Genomic DNA, 16,294 nt, shown 5'->3' on the forward strand with positions numbered 1-16,294 from the left:
ATACCCTGCACTTTGAAAATTAAACTGAGCCTCTGGGAAAGAGCCCTGGAAATAGACGGTTAAAGGACACCCAGGCAATTAACAAGCATGAAAAAGTTAAAAACTGAAGGTAGAAAAGTAGGCTAAGAGCTTATGTCTCTCTTTCCAACATGATCTGTTGATACAGAAGAAATATAAATTAGCTTCACTTTACAGTGGAAAGACTATATAGTGGCAGTCCATACTTCGGTCAGTAAGTAAACTGCTCTGCTATTTTTCAATGGATGTTTCTCTCTTTTAAACACATAGCTCTGAAATAATTCTCAACTTGTTGAGTTTTAGTACAAACCCGAATATCCTTTTGGCTTTCTGGAATCACAACAATGTGACAATAAACTAATAAAGATTTAAAGGTTAAAATTCTGAGGTAATAGTACCCCAGTAAAGTAATTGAATTTTTTACCCAAAAGAAGCATGCAAAAGTACTAATTATTTATTTTTGATGGTTTAAAAAAATCTGAGAAATAAGTGGTAAAACATTGCAAAATTTAGCTGATGATTAAATATTACAGAATTCATGTATCATGATTTTTTCTGGTAGATATCATGTACAATTTCCCTGTTGGCATTCTTTCCCTCTCATGAGCCCATACTGGACAAAAAGCCAAAGAAAGGCTGTGACTTGGTTCTATTCTTTTTTGCATCCAGAGCACCTACCAGCCCCTGAGCACACACACTCAGTACTCAGTTTGCTGAACGAGTGAATTCACGTGTGTGATCCCATGACTTTTAGGGAAACCACTATTATGTCTCTTTGGATTACTGCAGACCTCGTGCTATCGGAGCTGTAGGAAGTTTATCCACTCAGAGCTGCTCTTCCAGAAAAACATGTGCAGGTTTCATGGGGGGGTCCCCCTGTTCTCAGGTTGATCAGATGACCCTGCTTGCCACCACTTCCTGCCCTCAGCGATATGGAGGTTCAAAAACCCAGGTGTTGCCGTTTTTGTCAGTTTGTCCCAACCTACTCATCTTTTAGGTTCGTGGAAATAATCGTGTTATAAAAGTTGTCTATGGAGTTTTTGGTTTTGGCCTCTATTCACTTGATCATTTTCCATATTCAGAAATGAAACTACCACTATTTTCTCAAACTTAAGTCCCCTTTCTTTTTGAAAATCATGTCAACCTCAATTTTCTTATATCAAGATCTAAGCTATCTTTTCTGTTAATTTAATACAAGGACCAACTTAGTAGTGCTAAGTCAAGGAAGTTTTAGTTGGAATTTTTCTTTTCTTTAGCTTTCATGAACACAAGTAGGGTATTTTAAAACACTAACTTGGTATTTGATTAATTACACCTATAAAGACACTGCTAACTCCTCATCTCTATATAATAGGGCTTGAAATAAAATGTGCACTCTTACACCAAGCAGCCCAATCTGGCAAAACAAGAAAACTATATACATACAAGAAAGTAATGTCATTTCTTCTTAAATGTCATTGCCCAAAGAGATATATTTTCAAGTCTATTTTGACAAAGATAGCCTTGGCTCCAAAACCAGTGACATTTAAGTGGCTTTTATAAGGCCATGAAACAAAAGCCATCCCACAAGAGCCACAAAAACATGTCCTGATTTTTTGAAAACACATTACAAACAAGGATTACAATAAATAGAATTAACATCTGTATGTATGTGAATTATTCTAAATGTCTTCAAATCTCATTCCTCAATATGTTTCTATGTATTAGATTAGGCTATCTCCATTAAATTAAAATATTCCAGTTTTTGTAGGAAATACGGGGGAAAAGATCAACTTCTGGTTATTGGGAATGGAGTTTAAAAACCAGACTGAACATAATGTTGCCAACTAAAATGTCTCCATTCATTTATATTCATTAAGTGCCTACTTTGTACCATGCATGGTACAGCCCTAGGAGTACAATGGTTAAAACAATTTTTTTAAAAAACCTCACTTTAAGTGAGGCTTAAATTATAGAAGAGGGAAGATAATAATCAAATTATATCAACAAAACAGGATAATAAATTATGATAACTTCTATGAAGAATAGGAAAGGTAGAGACATGAGGAATATCTGATAAATAGAGTTTAGGTCAGGGTTGAAATTTTACTCAGGTTTATATGTGTTCTACTATTTACTCAGGTTTATACATTTCTACTATTATGAACAATTTTATAGAGATCATGTGTAACCATGTATTTGCAAGTGTGTCATTTTTTGTAAGACAATTCGCTAGCCTTTATATTTTCAAGAATTTTTTATGCAGGGTTAAACTGATGGTGGAAAAATTTGCAGAGCTGTCCTCAGAGTCACCGATTGGGAAGCTCTCTCACGGTGAAATTATTAAACAATTCACTACTATTTTTCTAGGAACACTGATTTCAGCTATTTACCTTTTACAAATTTAAACCTATTTGAATTTAATTTTGTGCAAGCTTATAAGAATGGGTTTTACTCAATTATTCTAGTCAAATAACATAATTTATTATAAAACGTTTTTTATATTCATGTGAAATGTTCAAATTTGGTTTTATAGTTTCTGGTTTGGTTTCTGCATTCAGTAATTTTTCTATTGTATATCCTCAATCATATTTATTAATATTTAGGAGTGTTGTTGGTATATTTCAATTATTTTATGATCAGCCATCTTACTGAGCTTTATATTTAATTCTATCATTTCTCAGTTGGTTCAATCAGCTTTTTAAGGCAGGTAAACATCCCATGCAAAAAAATAACTCCTCTTCTCTCATCCAAAATATATTTCTAGCTATCATTTTGTGTTTATTGCACTGACTGACCCAGGAGGATAAATCTCTGCTCAATCTGCACTGACAAGGCACCTAGCTGCAACACCGTGGAATGGTTGATTGACACGGAATTCTCTGCCTCTCGAGGCAGCCTTCCTAGCCATTGCTCTGTTAAATGGCTTGTCCAAGCAAAATTCTGTCTCCCTGTTTCTCCCATTCATTGTCTTTATCACCATATTTTGGAGTAAATATATTAAACAGTTCAGGCAATCTTAACTAGGGGTCCAAAATAATTGTGCTTGATGGGAACCACAAACCTCTTAAAATTGCAGGCAAAATTGTATGATTATATGCATGTTATCAGGGTAAATGGCCCAGACTTCATTTGATTTTTAAAGTATTCTATGCACCAGGAAGCCAAAGCTGATTTAAATTGATGTCCATGAATGATTAATATAATCAATAGTTATATTTAGTAGAATTCTGGATGTATTTATATTGTTTAATACATATACACCCATAACTAGGTGCTTTCAATGTATATTTCTTCTATTTTATATTCATGAAAAATACATCTAAATCCCAGGAAATACATGTCAATCTTCATGGTATTTCACTTAAATGGTTATTCAAGATAATTACCAAATTTACTGCTCAGAATGAAGAAACTTTATAAAAATAATTATTTAAACAATGAATGACTCTTCTACAAAAAATAACTAATAATCATTCTCTATGTACTACTCAGAAAACTTGCAAAGTTCTTTTTTTCAGCCTCTGCTCATGTCTCTCAACTAAGTCTGTATTCTCCTTTAAAAAATAACAAGACTAAACATTCCGTAAGGGCAGTGGCTCCTGCTCTAAAATGATGTAAAAAGAATTTAAAAGCATTGTTTCAAATTTGTCCTCTTTCTTAAATCCTATTTCTAAACAACTGTTTTTCATGACTATCAAAGTTGACAATAAAAAAGAAAATGAAAGAATGTAGCAAGTGATGACTCATCTTATTTGGCTCATACATAACACTTAACTGATTTGAAATGAGATCCCAAATGGTACAACTGTGCCATTTTCTGATGAGAATAAAGATGAACAATGTGGTGATTGCTAAGGGGAGGGAGGTATAAGGGGACTAAATGGTAATGGGAAAAAATACAATAATGACTAGATTTTTTTTTTAGAAAAAGAAGTACATGCAACTCCATGCCATTAGAATTTCCCCTAAAAGCTATTCGCAAATGTTCAACTCTGCAGCATTCTATACCAAAGTGTTAGCGGATACTGTTACGTCTGGAAAATGCTGCATACGGAGGGTGCGTTAGAAGTTCCCGGTGCTGGCTGCCTCGTGAGTGAGCGCACTTCACAAGCGCACACAGAACTTGCACCAGACTGCCATGAAAATGAGGAGGACAGAGAAGCCTGTCACTTCACAGGCCCGCCTTCAGCCCCGTTGGCTTCTGGAATTCTGAAGACTGTCAAATATAGACATAGAGAGCATTTTCACTTTCCAATAGCCCACATGCCCTAATTCCATTCCATTTCACTTTCTTTTTTTTAAAGATTTTATTTATTTCTCTTTAGAGAGGAAGTGAAGGAGAGAAGGAGGGAAATAGCAATGTATGGTTGCTTCTCGTGGGTCCCCTACTGGGAACTGGGAACTGGCCTGCAACCCATGCACGTGCCCTGACTGGGAATCGAACCTCGAGCGTGTGGTTCACAGGCCCAAGCTCAATCCACTGAGCTACACCAGCCAGGGCGCCCATTTCACTTTCATAATAGCTAGCACACACCATACATGCAGAGCACCATTCCTAAGCATTGCATACCTAGATACTACATTAATATTTGTAATATACATATAAAATATATATCTTCCCCAAGACCTGATAAGATTCATCTATTATTTTATGGAGGAAAATAAGGAAACTTAAAAAAAATGGAAACTGAGGCCCAGAAGGTGGAGCTGGGAGTCTAACCCAAACATCCTGGCTCCAGAGTCTATGCTCTTGGCAAAAAAACTATGTTACCTCAAAATATATCTACAGTTTTTTAAAAAGGTAAAATAGTATTAAAGGATTGTAAAAAAGAAACTCATTAACCCAGCCCATTCCTTTCGCTCTACACACCCTCTCATAATTCAAACACCTTAATTGCTCCTTTTGACATTTAATTTTGTATTTCAAAAAGAAATTGATAAATCAACCGTAAACCCTGGTAGTTTCACTTTATGGCAGGTGAGGATCTAGCTTTCTCAAGGAACCCGATCTTGGACCACGATCTGTGCTCAAATCAATCAGCCTTTTTACACCATCGTGAGCAGGCAAGTGTTCTTCACTGCTGGGTCAGGCGATGTGTTGTGATTCCCGCCCCCCACTCCCACCCCCGCCCCCTTTTCCTCTGCATCTTCAGACCTTCAAATCATTCTGGGGTAATCAACGTTTTTTGTTTATTTGCTTGTATTCAAAGTACCCCACAGTTATTTCTTTTTTTTTTAAGATTTTATTTATTTATTTATCTTTAGAGGGGAAGGAGAGAGGGAGAGAAACATCAATGTATGGTTGCCTTTTGTGCGTCCCCTGCTGGGAGTTGGCCTGCAGGGAACTGGACTACAACCCAGGCATGTGCCCTGACTGGGAATCGAACCACGATCCTCTGGTTCGCAGGCCCGCGCTCAATCCACTGAGCTACACCAGCCAGGGCCCCCACAGTTATTTCTATGAAAGTCAAAGATACCTTGTTCCAAATCTGCGATCTGTAGAACACCTATTAACATTACTTTTCAAATGTTGAAATTCATCAGTTTGGGGGGAGTACCCCTGAAGCCCTTGTTTCAGAACCCTCTGCTTTCCTGTCCCTGTCTAGATTGGTTTCCTTCAGGAGTCAGGATCACTCCTGAGATTTTCTTTCCATATTCTTCTATCCTACCTTCTGTGTTTTCACATTATGGTGGTGCAGTGCCTTGTTCTGCTGGAGCACATCATCCAGTGACCTTCTAAGAAAGGGTACGTGAGTGGTCAACGTTAGAATTCTTGAATTATGAATGCTTAAATCTTCATATAACGGTAGGGTACTAAGTCACAGTACCCTAGGCTTTATTACATTGCATTTAGCTGACAGTATTTTTCCTACTTCCTGATATGTAACTTTCTCTGTGGAAAGTTTTAGGGTTTTTTTTCTGATTCCATGGAGTCCTGAAACTTCTGTGCAATGACCCTTAGTGGGGTCTTTTACTTTCTTAGCACTGAGCACTTGTGAGTTCCACTGCTATCTGGAAAATACTGTTTGAAATGTCTCTGTTAATTCCATACGTGCACTTTTACAATTTTCCCTCATTCTGGAACTCCTTTTATAGATTTTCTCCTTACAAGTTACCCTTTATTTTGCTTATGGTATTTTATTCTTTTTTTCCTCTTTTCCTTAATTCTGAAAGGTTTTCTAGACTTTGTGTGCCAATTTATGATGTCAGAGTCCCTTTTTTATCTCTGGGTACTCTTTCCATAGCACACTATTAGTATGACACAGAGAAAATACTTTCCAGAAGATATAATTTACAAAGTATTTTTAAGAACGTCATTTCTCCTTATCCCAAATGCCTCTCTGTTCCCTGGACTTCATTTTGCTGTTTGATTAGGCTTTCTCTTTTAGGGTGGTGACTTTCCTCAAAAATCTAGTACTTCTTCCTTCTTCCATCATGTTAGATGAGGGAATACCAAGACATAATTACAGGCTAGGTATGCAGCTGAGGCTTTTTGCAAGGTCATTAGGAAATAAATAAAAAGTTTTGCTGGAAGACCTTGAAACGTCTCCCACTGGAGGTCGTTTTCTCCAGTTTCCTGCCTGAGCAGAACTGACCTGACTCTAAGCGTCCTAAGGTTAGGCTTGAGAGTTCTGTATCCACTAAGGCGACCCTTACTTAGACCCCCTGGTTCCAGCCTGGCTTCCCTGGAAACGCCTTCTTTACCAGGAACTTCATGTCCAGAATACCTCTGGGATTCAAAGGTGAAGGGTTGTGGAAGGAAAATAATCTCTCCGTTAGCTTTCTATTTTTCCCAAAATGTCTGGGAATGCTTTGTTTTCTTCTTTCTCCTCTTCTATTTGTCACTGCATCTGTGTTTTTTCCATGTTACTCTGCAATGATTTCAATAGGAAGGAAGAATAAATAATTAGTTTTGTTCCACCACAGTTTTTCTGCAGGTTTGGAGAATTATGGATACTGGCAGCCTTGTTTCTTTTTAGTTATAAGAGCTGGAGTATGAAAACTAGGATTTAGGAGGGCTGAAATCCTGTGCAGTTTTACACTCTATCCATGTCTCCAAGTTCATGCTGCTTACCAACCCTGTAGTTTCACTGAGTCACCTGGGCAGGGGCATGAAGGAGGTGGGACGTGTACTCGCAGGTGGTCATGAGGAGGGAATGCCAGGTGTTACCACAGAAGGGGAAACCGGCTTCCTTCCTCTGGGCTTGTTAATTCTCAGATTAAAGGTGTATACGCCCTGGTTGGAGACGAATTCTTCGTCCATTCATTCAATAGCATTTGTTAAAAGTCTGTTATGTTGATGGCAATTTCACTTCTAAGAGTAATGAAAATATATCTCTGCACATAAAAACTGTACAAGAATGTTCATACGAACTGTATTCATAATGGCCAAAAAGTAGAACAATCCAGATTTCCATCAACTCATAAATGGGTGAATAAAAGTCAGTATAACCATACAGTGGAACAGTATTCAGCCATAAAAGGAATAAAGTATTAAAACATGCTACTACACAGATAAAATTTGAAAATGTCACATTAAGTGAAAGAAATCAATAACAGAAGACTACACAGTGCATGGTTCCGTTGATACAAAATGTCCAGAAAAAAGAACATCTTTAGAGGCAGAAAGTATATTAGTGAGGAGAGGAGAAAGACGAAAATGAGTGCTAATGGGCATGGCGTTTCTTTTTGGAATGAGAAAGGTTTCCAAAATAGCTATGGTCACGGCTGCACAGCTATGAACCAGAAAACATTCAGTCACACAAGTGAGATGAGTGAACTATCCCTCAAAAATCTGTTTTAAAACACAGCATCTGCCCTGGCTGCTGTGGCTGAGTGGACTGAGTGCCAGCCTACAGACTTAAGGGTTGCTGGTTTGATTCCCACTCAGGGCACATGCCTGGGTTTCAGGTCATTCCTCGCACACTGATGCTTCCCTCTTCCTCTCCCTCACCGCTCTATAAAAATAAACAAAGAAAAATTTTTAAAAAAACAAAATTAAATTAAATACAGCATCTGAGAAAGCCAAACAGGAAAAAAATCTCCTACATGCATTTTTATGGATTTAGGAATATAAAATTGAACGACATGGATGAGGCTCTTAAATTCTACTGGAGGGACATGCAAAAACCATAATTACATATCCTGATGAAACAAGGGGCCCAGAGAGAAAATGAAAAGGGAAAGCTGTTGAAGGTGATCAGAAATCCTGACCTGAAAGCCAGGTGACCAGGAGGAACTAGCTATGATGCAGAACGATGAAACGTGAAAAGGTCCTTTCAGGCCCTGGGGCTAAACCACATTAGAATCTAGAACAAGCAGGAGAGAGCTCCCACTTGTTCTAGGAGCAGAAATTCTCCCAGGAGGCTGGAAGCAGTGAGGACGTGAGTGGGATACCAGGAGGCTGCGGAGATGGTCAAACTTGGGCAAGGTCTTGTAGCTCACAGAAGGTTTGTCAAGTGTATTCTAGGACTAATGGGAAACCCCAATAGCAGTGATTTCCAACTGATGTGCCACAAGAATTTTTAAAACATGATACCTGACTACTTAGGGGTACTGACCTCTTTTCCCTTAGACTGTCAAATAAAAAAATGACAACAGTGAACAGAACAATAGCTGTCCAGTGTGAATGCCCTGTCTTGAACCATAAATACACAAGTCATATAATAGAGTTATATCTTATTGGTCACAATGCACAACAAGCTTGTGTCTGATTGGTTAATTCTTCACGACAGAAATCCTTATGTACAAGGATAGGCACATGATTTTTTTAAAAAGTCACTTAGGAGCAAAAAGGGTACTAGGTACTATTATATTTTATAAATCAATCAAAATTATACTTTTATCAGACTGGCAAAAATATATATTTTGGTATGCCACAGAGTTTTAGTGGTTTATGTGTGCCATGAGATTGAAGGTTGAAGTAACTGCTCTACATGGTTTTAAGCAGAATAGCAGTATTAGACATCATATAACATTATTTGTCTTGCCACTCTAGAATGAATAGAATGGAGGACAGTTTTGACTTTCTGTCTTAAAACTGCCTGTCCACGTCCGAACAGGAATATCAATACTGGTGAACCTACATCACTATCAAAATTTCAAAAAAGTATCTCAACCACAGCAGTATAACTGGTGAAATCCACATGTACAGAATCTCTAAAATGTTCATAGCCAGTAATGCCATGTCCTGAACTCTGCCCAGAATGTAACACATTGTAATGCACAAGACGTGAGCTGTATCACTGTCTATAATACAGAAGTACCGAAACAAACATGAATGTACAAAATTTGTAAGTAGCTGCTAACTCTTTAAGAGTTACTTCTAATTAGCCACACTTCTTCAGACTTACAGGTAACATCGTGAAAATAAAGCCACATCTATGTAAACAAAATTTTTAAGTTGTAAATCCAGGGCAAGCATAATTGTGCTTCTTTGCTTTTACGGAGTAGTCAGTTACCAGGTGAGACAGTTGAAAGATATTATGGGGAAATTAACTAACAAACTTGAAAAGGGCCATTAAACCAACTTTTGTCACTCAAACTTTGGAGAAATGTTTCAGATAAATGCTCAACTTAAAAAATAATCAACATCTGTAGATAGGGTAGGGCAATAGTGGGTTTATAGTTGTTCATGTGGAAAATAATATAATAATAAATACTAATACAAGAAAAATAAAGTCTGTATTTCACATGCTCACAACTCTAAACCTACTTTTCCCATACCACTTATGTTTACAGGTACATAAATGTACCCAGATGTCCCCTCCTTGAATAGTTTATATCACACACACACAGCCAGACAGGTTTCTTTTGCAAAAACATAGAAAACCCCAGGATGTGCCGGAGATCATCACCATTTCCCCCGGAATTTTTTTCTGGAATAATAATAAGCTGTACATCAAAATGTCTTCACAAAGAACATTATTTTTAGAAGAGTACTTAGTGTAAGTGAAAATAGCCTTTTTTCCAAGTGTATGCAGATTTTTTTCTTCATTACCACTACCTGTGCCCTGAAATATAGGGTGTCAGCCTAATTCATAGTATGCTACTTCTTTCCGCAGATGATGAAATGGAAACCTCTCCCAGGTCCTTCAGAGGTTCAGTTCTCTTCACGAGGTGCTAATGGTCCGCCATCTGGACTGTGCTGAGCAAGAAAGTCCTCATCGTAAGCCGGGCTCTTCCTCCACAATGATGTGAATTACTAAACACAAGAATCACACCCCAAACGGCAAAATGCTCACGTTAAAATCATGTCAGATATGTTCTGCTGGCCTCACACTGACTTTGGGGCATGGTTCACTGGGTGGAATAGTGAAGAATTACAAATACTATTTAAATTGCTTTTTGGTGTTGGCGTTTTATGGTTTATGGTTTTGGACCAAGCAGATGTAGCTTAATTAGGTTTTGTTAAATAAGCCTATGATAATAATAAGTCCCAGTGCATTTTAAATTTATCCTTATTTGACATTTAAATTCATGTCCTGACAGGCATGGCTCACTTGGCTGAGCCTCGTCCTGCCAAGCTAAAGGTCGCTGGTTGGATTCCTGGTCAGAGTTGTGGTACTGGTCCCGGGTTGGGGGTGTGTCAGAGGCAACCTATCAGTGTTTCTCTCCCTCTTTTTCTCCCTCCCTTCTCCATCTCTAAAAATAAATAAATAAAATCTAAAAAAAACCATTCAAGTTCATAAATACAAGTCCATATAATTAAATATGAATTGGGGAAAGTGCATCTTCCCAATGACTCAGTTTATACCAAGTCCCCAAAGTAGGTTTAAAGAGAAACTTGATCAGAAAGAAAATGGAAAATACCCTGTGATATATCAATAGTATAATATCACTGTAACATCATAAGTACAAAAGTGGAACATTTAATAAAACTTCACATCGTATAACTCATATGCATGCTAAGAAAAAGTAACTGAAAAAATTCCTAACTCCAGATCTTTCTAATAATTTTACTTTAATTGAGCTTAAAAGTTGTTGGAACCACTAAGAAAAAACACAATTAAATTTGTAAGACATGAAAAGGTTCAGCTAACAGAGAAAACACAGAAAGTCCTTACAGTTAATTTTGGCTGTGTTGATGTGGAAAGGAAACAAAAGGCACGTTGCCGGGAGAGCAGAACGCATTCAGCACAGGGGTAAGGAAACAGCCGCTAATTAGTCCTCAGACCCCAGAGGGTTGGCTTGTTTCCCCGTGGGGGCTCCTGGAGACAGAAGGTCTCCGTCAGACTAACTGTGTGGCAGGGGTGAAGCCTCCCTCCACTAATGAACACATCAGCGACCTCTGACCCCAGTCACTGTGGACGCAACTCCACGGGGAGATGGAGACCCAATTGAGGAAGTGACCTCACCCCTGGAGACCTTGTGTGCTTCAGGACACACGGCAAGCTTTCCCCACAGGTTCTCAGACTAACTGATGAAAAGCAGAGGAAGAACTAACACCAGGACATTAAAAAGACCTCCTCCCTTCACCAGAAGCAAGAGGTTGGCAGGCAACACCCAGGGCCTGGCACAAATAATGCCCCCCCTTTTTTAATTACAAACTCTTTTATTACACAGTTAGAAGCACGTCATTCTGTAACATGACAGCATCACACTCAAGCACACCATATGCCATTTTAGGTGAAGTAGTCAAATTGCTGTCTACCTCGTGCGAGACACTCACCCCCCACCAACCACACTCAAGGGGGCCTTACTTCTGCCAGACCCGGCATATGGAAGAGGAGTATTATTTTTCAAAGGACCCTAACATAAGGGTAATCCAACAAAATGACGTCAGAACCCCCGAAATGGCAAATAGTAGGGTGATACATTCTTCCAAGGTAAATTATTTCCATAATAAGAACCATCCACCAAAGTACTCTAAATATTCTTTCAGTGTATTTCAAGGATTACATCACTGGTATGGACTGGCTGTGAAGGCATACTGCTTGGCCAGGCACACTCTCTTATATTAAATACGTGAAAAATAAAAGTTTGGCTAATAAACATATCATCACTGTTCATAATCTCGAAAATCAAATTTAATCTCCAAATTAAATATTTGTGTGTGCTGCTCACACGGAAGTCAGTAAGACTGACACCACAGCCTCAGTATGCAAAGACCAGTCCAACTGTAACTCTGAAGTAACTCTATTTTCTTAGTGTGGGTGATGAGAGACCCCGGTATAAACAAACACATAATGTATTTTTATTAAATTCTCTAGCTCCCACCCAGTTTTTCTAACTGTATTGATAGCATTTGACGCTGGTTTCAGCTCTGAAGTTTTCTAACATCATCTTCTCCTGAGAAAGAAGGGAACTACGGAGCCTCTGCCCTACTTACACTGGAGGCGGGAATAACCACCTGCCAGACAGAGGGCTGGCTCCCCTGGGCCCCTGCAGAGAGGCACAGCTCTCCCCAGGTCTCAGCGGGAGCGCAGCCCTGCCCCCTAGGAAGCGGCAGACATCATTCTGAGAAGGAAGAGGCACAGTGCTCCCGAGCAGACGTGCCCTGGAGTGGCAGGCTCCTGCTGCAATCGGCAGGGTAGGCCTGACCCAAAAACAGAGGTGTAGACTTGCCTGGCCATGCAAAGTGTCAAGGAAGAAAATCCTTTCAGGGTCTTTATCCACAATACCCTCCCCAAGGAAATGTTTTCTTAAGTGTCACTTTCTTAGTCAATAAATGACTGAGCATCAGTTTGGCACAGCAGGAATCACAGCAAAGGACCTCCCCTTCCAGTGTCTTCCCCAGAAAAGGGCCTTGAGGTGCACGATGGTCGTGACAGAGCTACCGTGTGGACAGTTACCCACCATGGCTTTCCCCGTAGACAAAAACACTGTCAGGATTTTGCCTCTCAAGGAAGTATTTACACGACTTCTTACTTTGTTGTTTTAGAAGTACTGTAATTACAGAGTTAAAATCTATTTTTTCAGACATCCTCCAGTTAAAACTCTAAATCATAGTAATTGTTTATGTCTTCCATTTTCTTTTTCCAGTTATGCAATTATTCAAATATTCCAAGCCACTCCACAGTGGAATTTGTTCAGAGTATTAGTTCACGTCTTAGTCATTTCCCATTTCTTAGAAATGCATGATGGAAGTGAACCATCATCTGATTTCAGATTCTTCCTTTTTAGTAACATTTCTTTCTTTTGGGCAAGGGTCATCAAGGAACATGTATAAAGAATACATGGACAAAGCCAAAGCAGGGTAGGATTGAGGGCAGGAGGTGGAGATGGGTGGGGTGGGGGGAGTGGTGAGGGGAAAATGGAGACAACTGTACTTGAACAACAATAAAATAAATAGAAAAAGAAATATTTTGTCTCATGTGACTGACTTGGGAAGATATGGAGAATTTTAATTTCATGAACGTCATTCACTCAAAAAAAATGGCACACTATTCCAATTTCTGAAAGATGATGGCCCTATGTTTTTTATCCAGTAAGTGGTAAAAGTTTGTTTTGTATATTATAGTATTTTGAAAACCAGGATCTTTACACATGGTTCGAAAAACACAGGTATCCTTTGTGATCATTTACCTGGGTGTGAAATTAAAGTTTAGCATTTGATCTGTGTGTGAATACTCAATCAAATAGATTTCCAGAAAGATCATGCTTATTTTTGTTATTAAGACCGAAGGCAGTTGCCAAAGTTCTTTCATAAAAAATGGTAATATATGTTGCAACATATTTCCACTGAGGATTAAGAGACTATTCTATATATAATTTCAACCTTTAAAACTCTAAAGAACATGACAATCTCACACATTTTATGACAAGGCCACTTATCAGTTTGTTTCTACAAGTGTCTTCCTAGTGGAGGGAGCGTGTTAGATTATTTGGTAGAACCTTCTAATATGAACATTATTCCAACTTGATTTTCAATGGACAATAAATGTCTTTAGGTTTCATAAATCCTCCTCTGGACTTTGCTGTGTTTTTGCAAATAAGAACCTTAAAATTACACACTTCCTAAAATGCACTCACTCTATGCATAAGCACTAGAGGCTACTGATTTCTGAGACTATAAATATATCTCAGAGAAGGTGAAGGCAGTCACTCAAGGCTTTGCACTGCGGGCGTATGGGCTTTCCACAGCTAATGCCATTCAGCACTGTGGACAGCTCCCATCGAGGCCTGAAATTCGGGGCGAAAATTCCTTAGATATGTTTCCAAACATAATCTGCTCTTCACTGCTATACTTGTGTGCTGTTAACTGGACACCTATTAAAACTGCTTACTGTGCCTGAACACTCCTTTCGCTGATTTTTTTAACGAGTTCACTTAATCAATTAATTAAGGTCGTCCTGAGTGACTAGTTGTTATTGTTTGTTTTTAATGGAAAGCCCAGACTTACTGCGGAGCGAAAATAACGTGGCCGCGGGGTGTGCGCAGCCTAATAAGAGGATCTATTTCATGACCTTCATTTGATAATCTCTAAACACGCTCCTAAGCGAATGGATACTTGGGCGACAAATAAGATCGGGAAACGTCTTGATTTTAAGTCTCCGAGGCAATTTTACCCTGACAGCTGACAACTCCCTGCCCTTGTTCTCGAGCTGGGGGAAACCGGAGAGAGGTTTCTGAAATAGACTTAGAGTCAAGGTCAAGAGAGGGTGTCCCTGTGTTTCAAGAAGGGGCTCTGGGAACGCCCGAGTCCGTGTCGGAGCTCCGCTGCGCCTGGCGCTCCCGCTCAGCCCCGCAGCGCCGGCGGCACTGGACTCTCGAGCCAGGGCTCTCCGAGCGCAGATCCCCGAGCCCAGACTGCCGACCACTGTCTGCAGGAACTCACCGAGGGTGCCCACTGCCCCCGGCAGATGAGAAGCAGACCAACGCTCCCTCCTCGGGAGCAGCCAGAACAGCTGGGACCTGTGGGTGACTGTCCCTGGCCAGCCGGCCGGCCGTCCCAACCTCTGCTCAGCCCCAGGAGCGCCTCTTTCCCTTTGGGGAGTGACACACTTCTTGGGGACAGAGCACGAGGAAGGGTCGCACCCCCAAAGCCACTCTCCGGCCGCGTCCTTACACTGCCGTCACCGAAGTAAAAGTTTCCCTGGCACAACTTAGCATCCTCCCACCGGGGGTCACCGTAGCCTTTTTCCCCATCAGTCCCCAAAGTTCTCGCGGCAAAGGCGGACAAGCTTCCGGGGTTCCCGGGCCACAGGAACTCCTCGTCCCACCCCATCCTGGGTGGAAACTAGTGGAAGCGCCTGCTGAGCCCGATTGGGGGGGTGGGGGCGCCACAGCGCCACCCTCGCCCACCGCGCGCCCCACCCAGAGCCCCGCGCCCCTCCTGGCGCCCGCACGAGCGCGGCGCGGGCGGGACGGGCGGGGCGCGCGGAGCCCTCACCTGAAATCGCTGTAGGGGTGGATAATCCAGAAGCCTGCAGTTTTAACCCTTTCCTGCTCCTTCTCCACCGCCTTCTGGCTCCCAAACATGCGGAGGGAGAATTTGTTGACGCCGGGCTGCAGCATGGAGGTGAACTGCCTCTGCATGAAGCCGTACTGCCGCCGGGGCCCCTCGGCGTCCTCCAGGCCCCCGGCCGGCTCCTCGCCGCCGCCGTCCACCTTGAAGCACACGGAGTTGCCCAGCTCCTTGGCGCCCGTCCCGCCGCCCCCCGGCGGGCTGCCCGGCCCCTTCTCCGCCCCGGCCGACCCCGCGCCCGTCGCGGGCGGCTTGGCGGGGAAGACGCTGTTGCCATCGTCCCGGCCGCTGGACGACGAGTTGGGCTTGCCGCCTCCTTCCATGGCCGGGGGACGCGGCGGGTGCGGGTGCCGGCGCCGGGACCAGGCTCGCCGGGGGCTCGAGGCTGCGGGGCCGGGGCCGAGCCGGCTGCGCGCGAGCCGGGCTGCCCGTCGCGCCGGCGGCGGCGGGGCGGCGGCTGCTGCTTCCCGCCCGCCCGCTGCTCGCTGCGCGCCTCGCTCCCGCCGCCGCCGCTGCCCTTAGTGGCTGCGCTGGGGCTGCGCCGCGCGGGGCTGGGCTGGGGCTGCCGAAGCCTGGAGGCTCCGCTCGACCCGCGCGCCAGCGCCGCCCCGCGGCTGCCCCCTGCCGGCCGGAAGGGTCTGCACGCCGCACTCCCACTCTCGCTCCACTTCTGCCCAGCGTGACATTGAACTCAGGAGCCCTGGGAGACACTGCTCCTACCCGTTGTTAGAATCTGTAGATACTTGTTCAAAGAGGAGAGGGGCCGAGAGACGCAGAATGACGGACTGAACTGGTGGATCTACTCTTATTCCAAAGAAACAAACACCCTAAAACTCACTGGGACAGTGTCACATTGTTTGAACGCCTGTTTGAATGATGTTACAG

General features: G+C 41.9%; 1 protein-coding gene across 1 annotated transcript in view; it reads right to left on the bottom strand.

Annotated features, from left to right (window-relative positions):
* The window catches only part of HCN1 (hyperpolarization activated cyclic nucleotide gated potassium channel 1), a 303,766-nt gene extending 287,960 nt beyond the window's left edge, over nt 1-15,806 (bottom strand). The window contains exon 1 of the mRNA XM_037038480.1: nt 15,335-15,806. Within this exon, the coding sequence (XP_036894375.1) occupies nt 15,335-15,732 (398 nt within the window). The 5' untranslated portion in view covers nt 15,733-15,806. The remainder of the gene's footprint in view (nt 1-15,334) is intronic.
* Between the last annotated feature and the right edge of the window lie 488 nt (nt 15,807-16,294).

Source organism: Sturnira hondurensis, unplaced genomic scaffold (genome assembly GCF_014824575.4).
Source record: "Sturnira hondurensis isolate 20B ecotype Veracruz unplaced genomic scaffold, ASM1482457v3 Scaffold0024400, whole genome shotgun sequence".
In the NCBI taxonomy this organism is placed as follows: Eukaryota; Metazoa; Chordata; class Mammalia; order Chiroptera; family Phyllostomidae; genus Sturnira; species Sturnira hondurensis.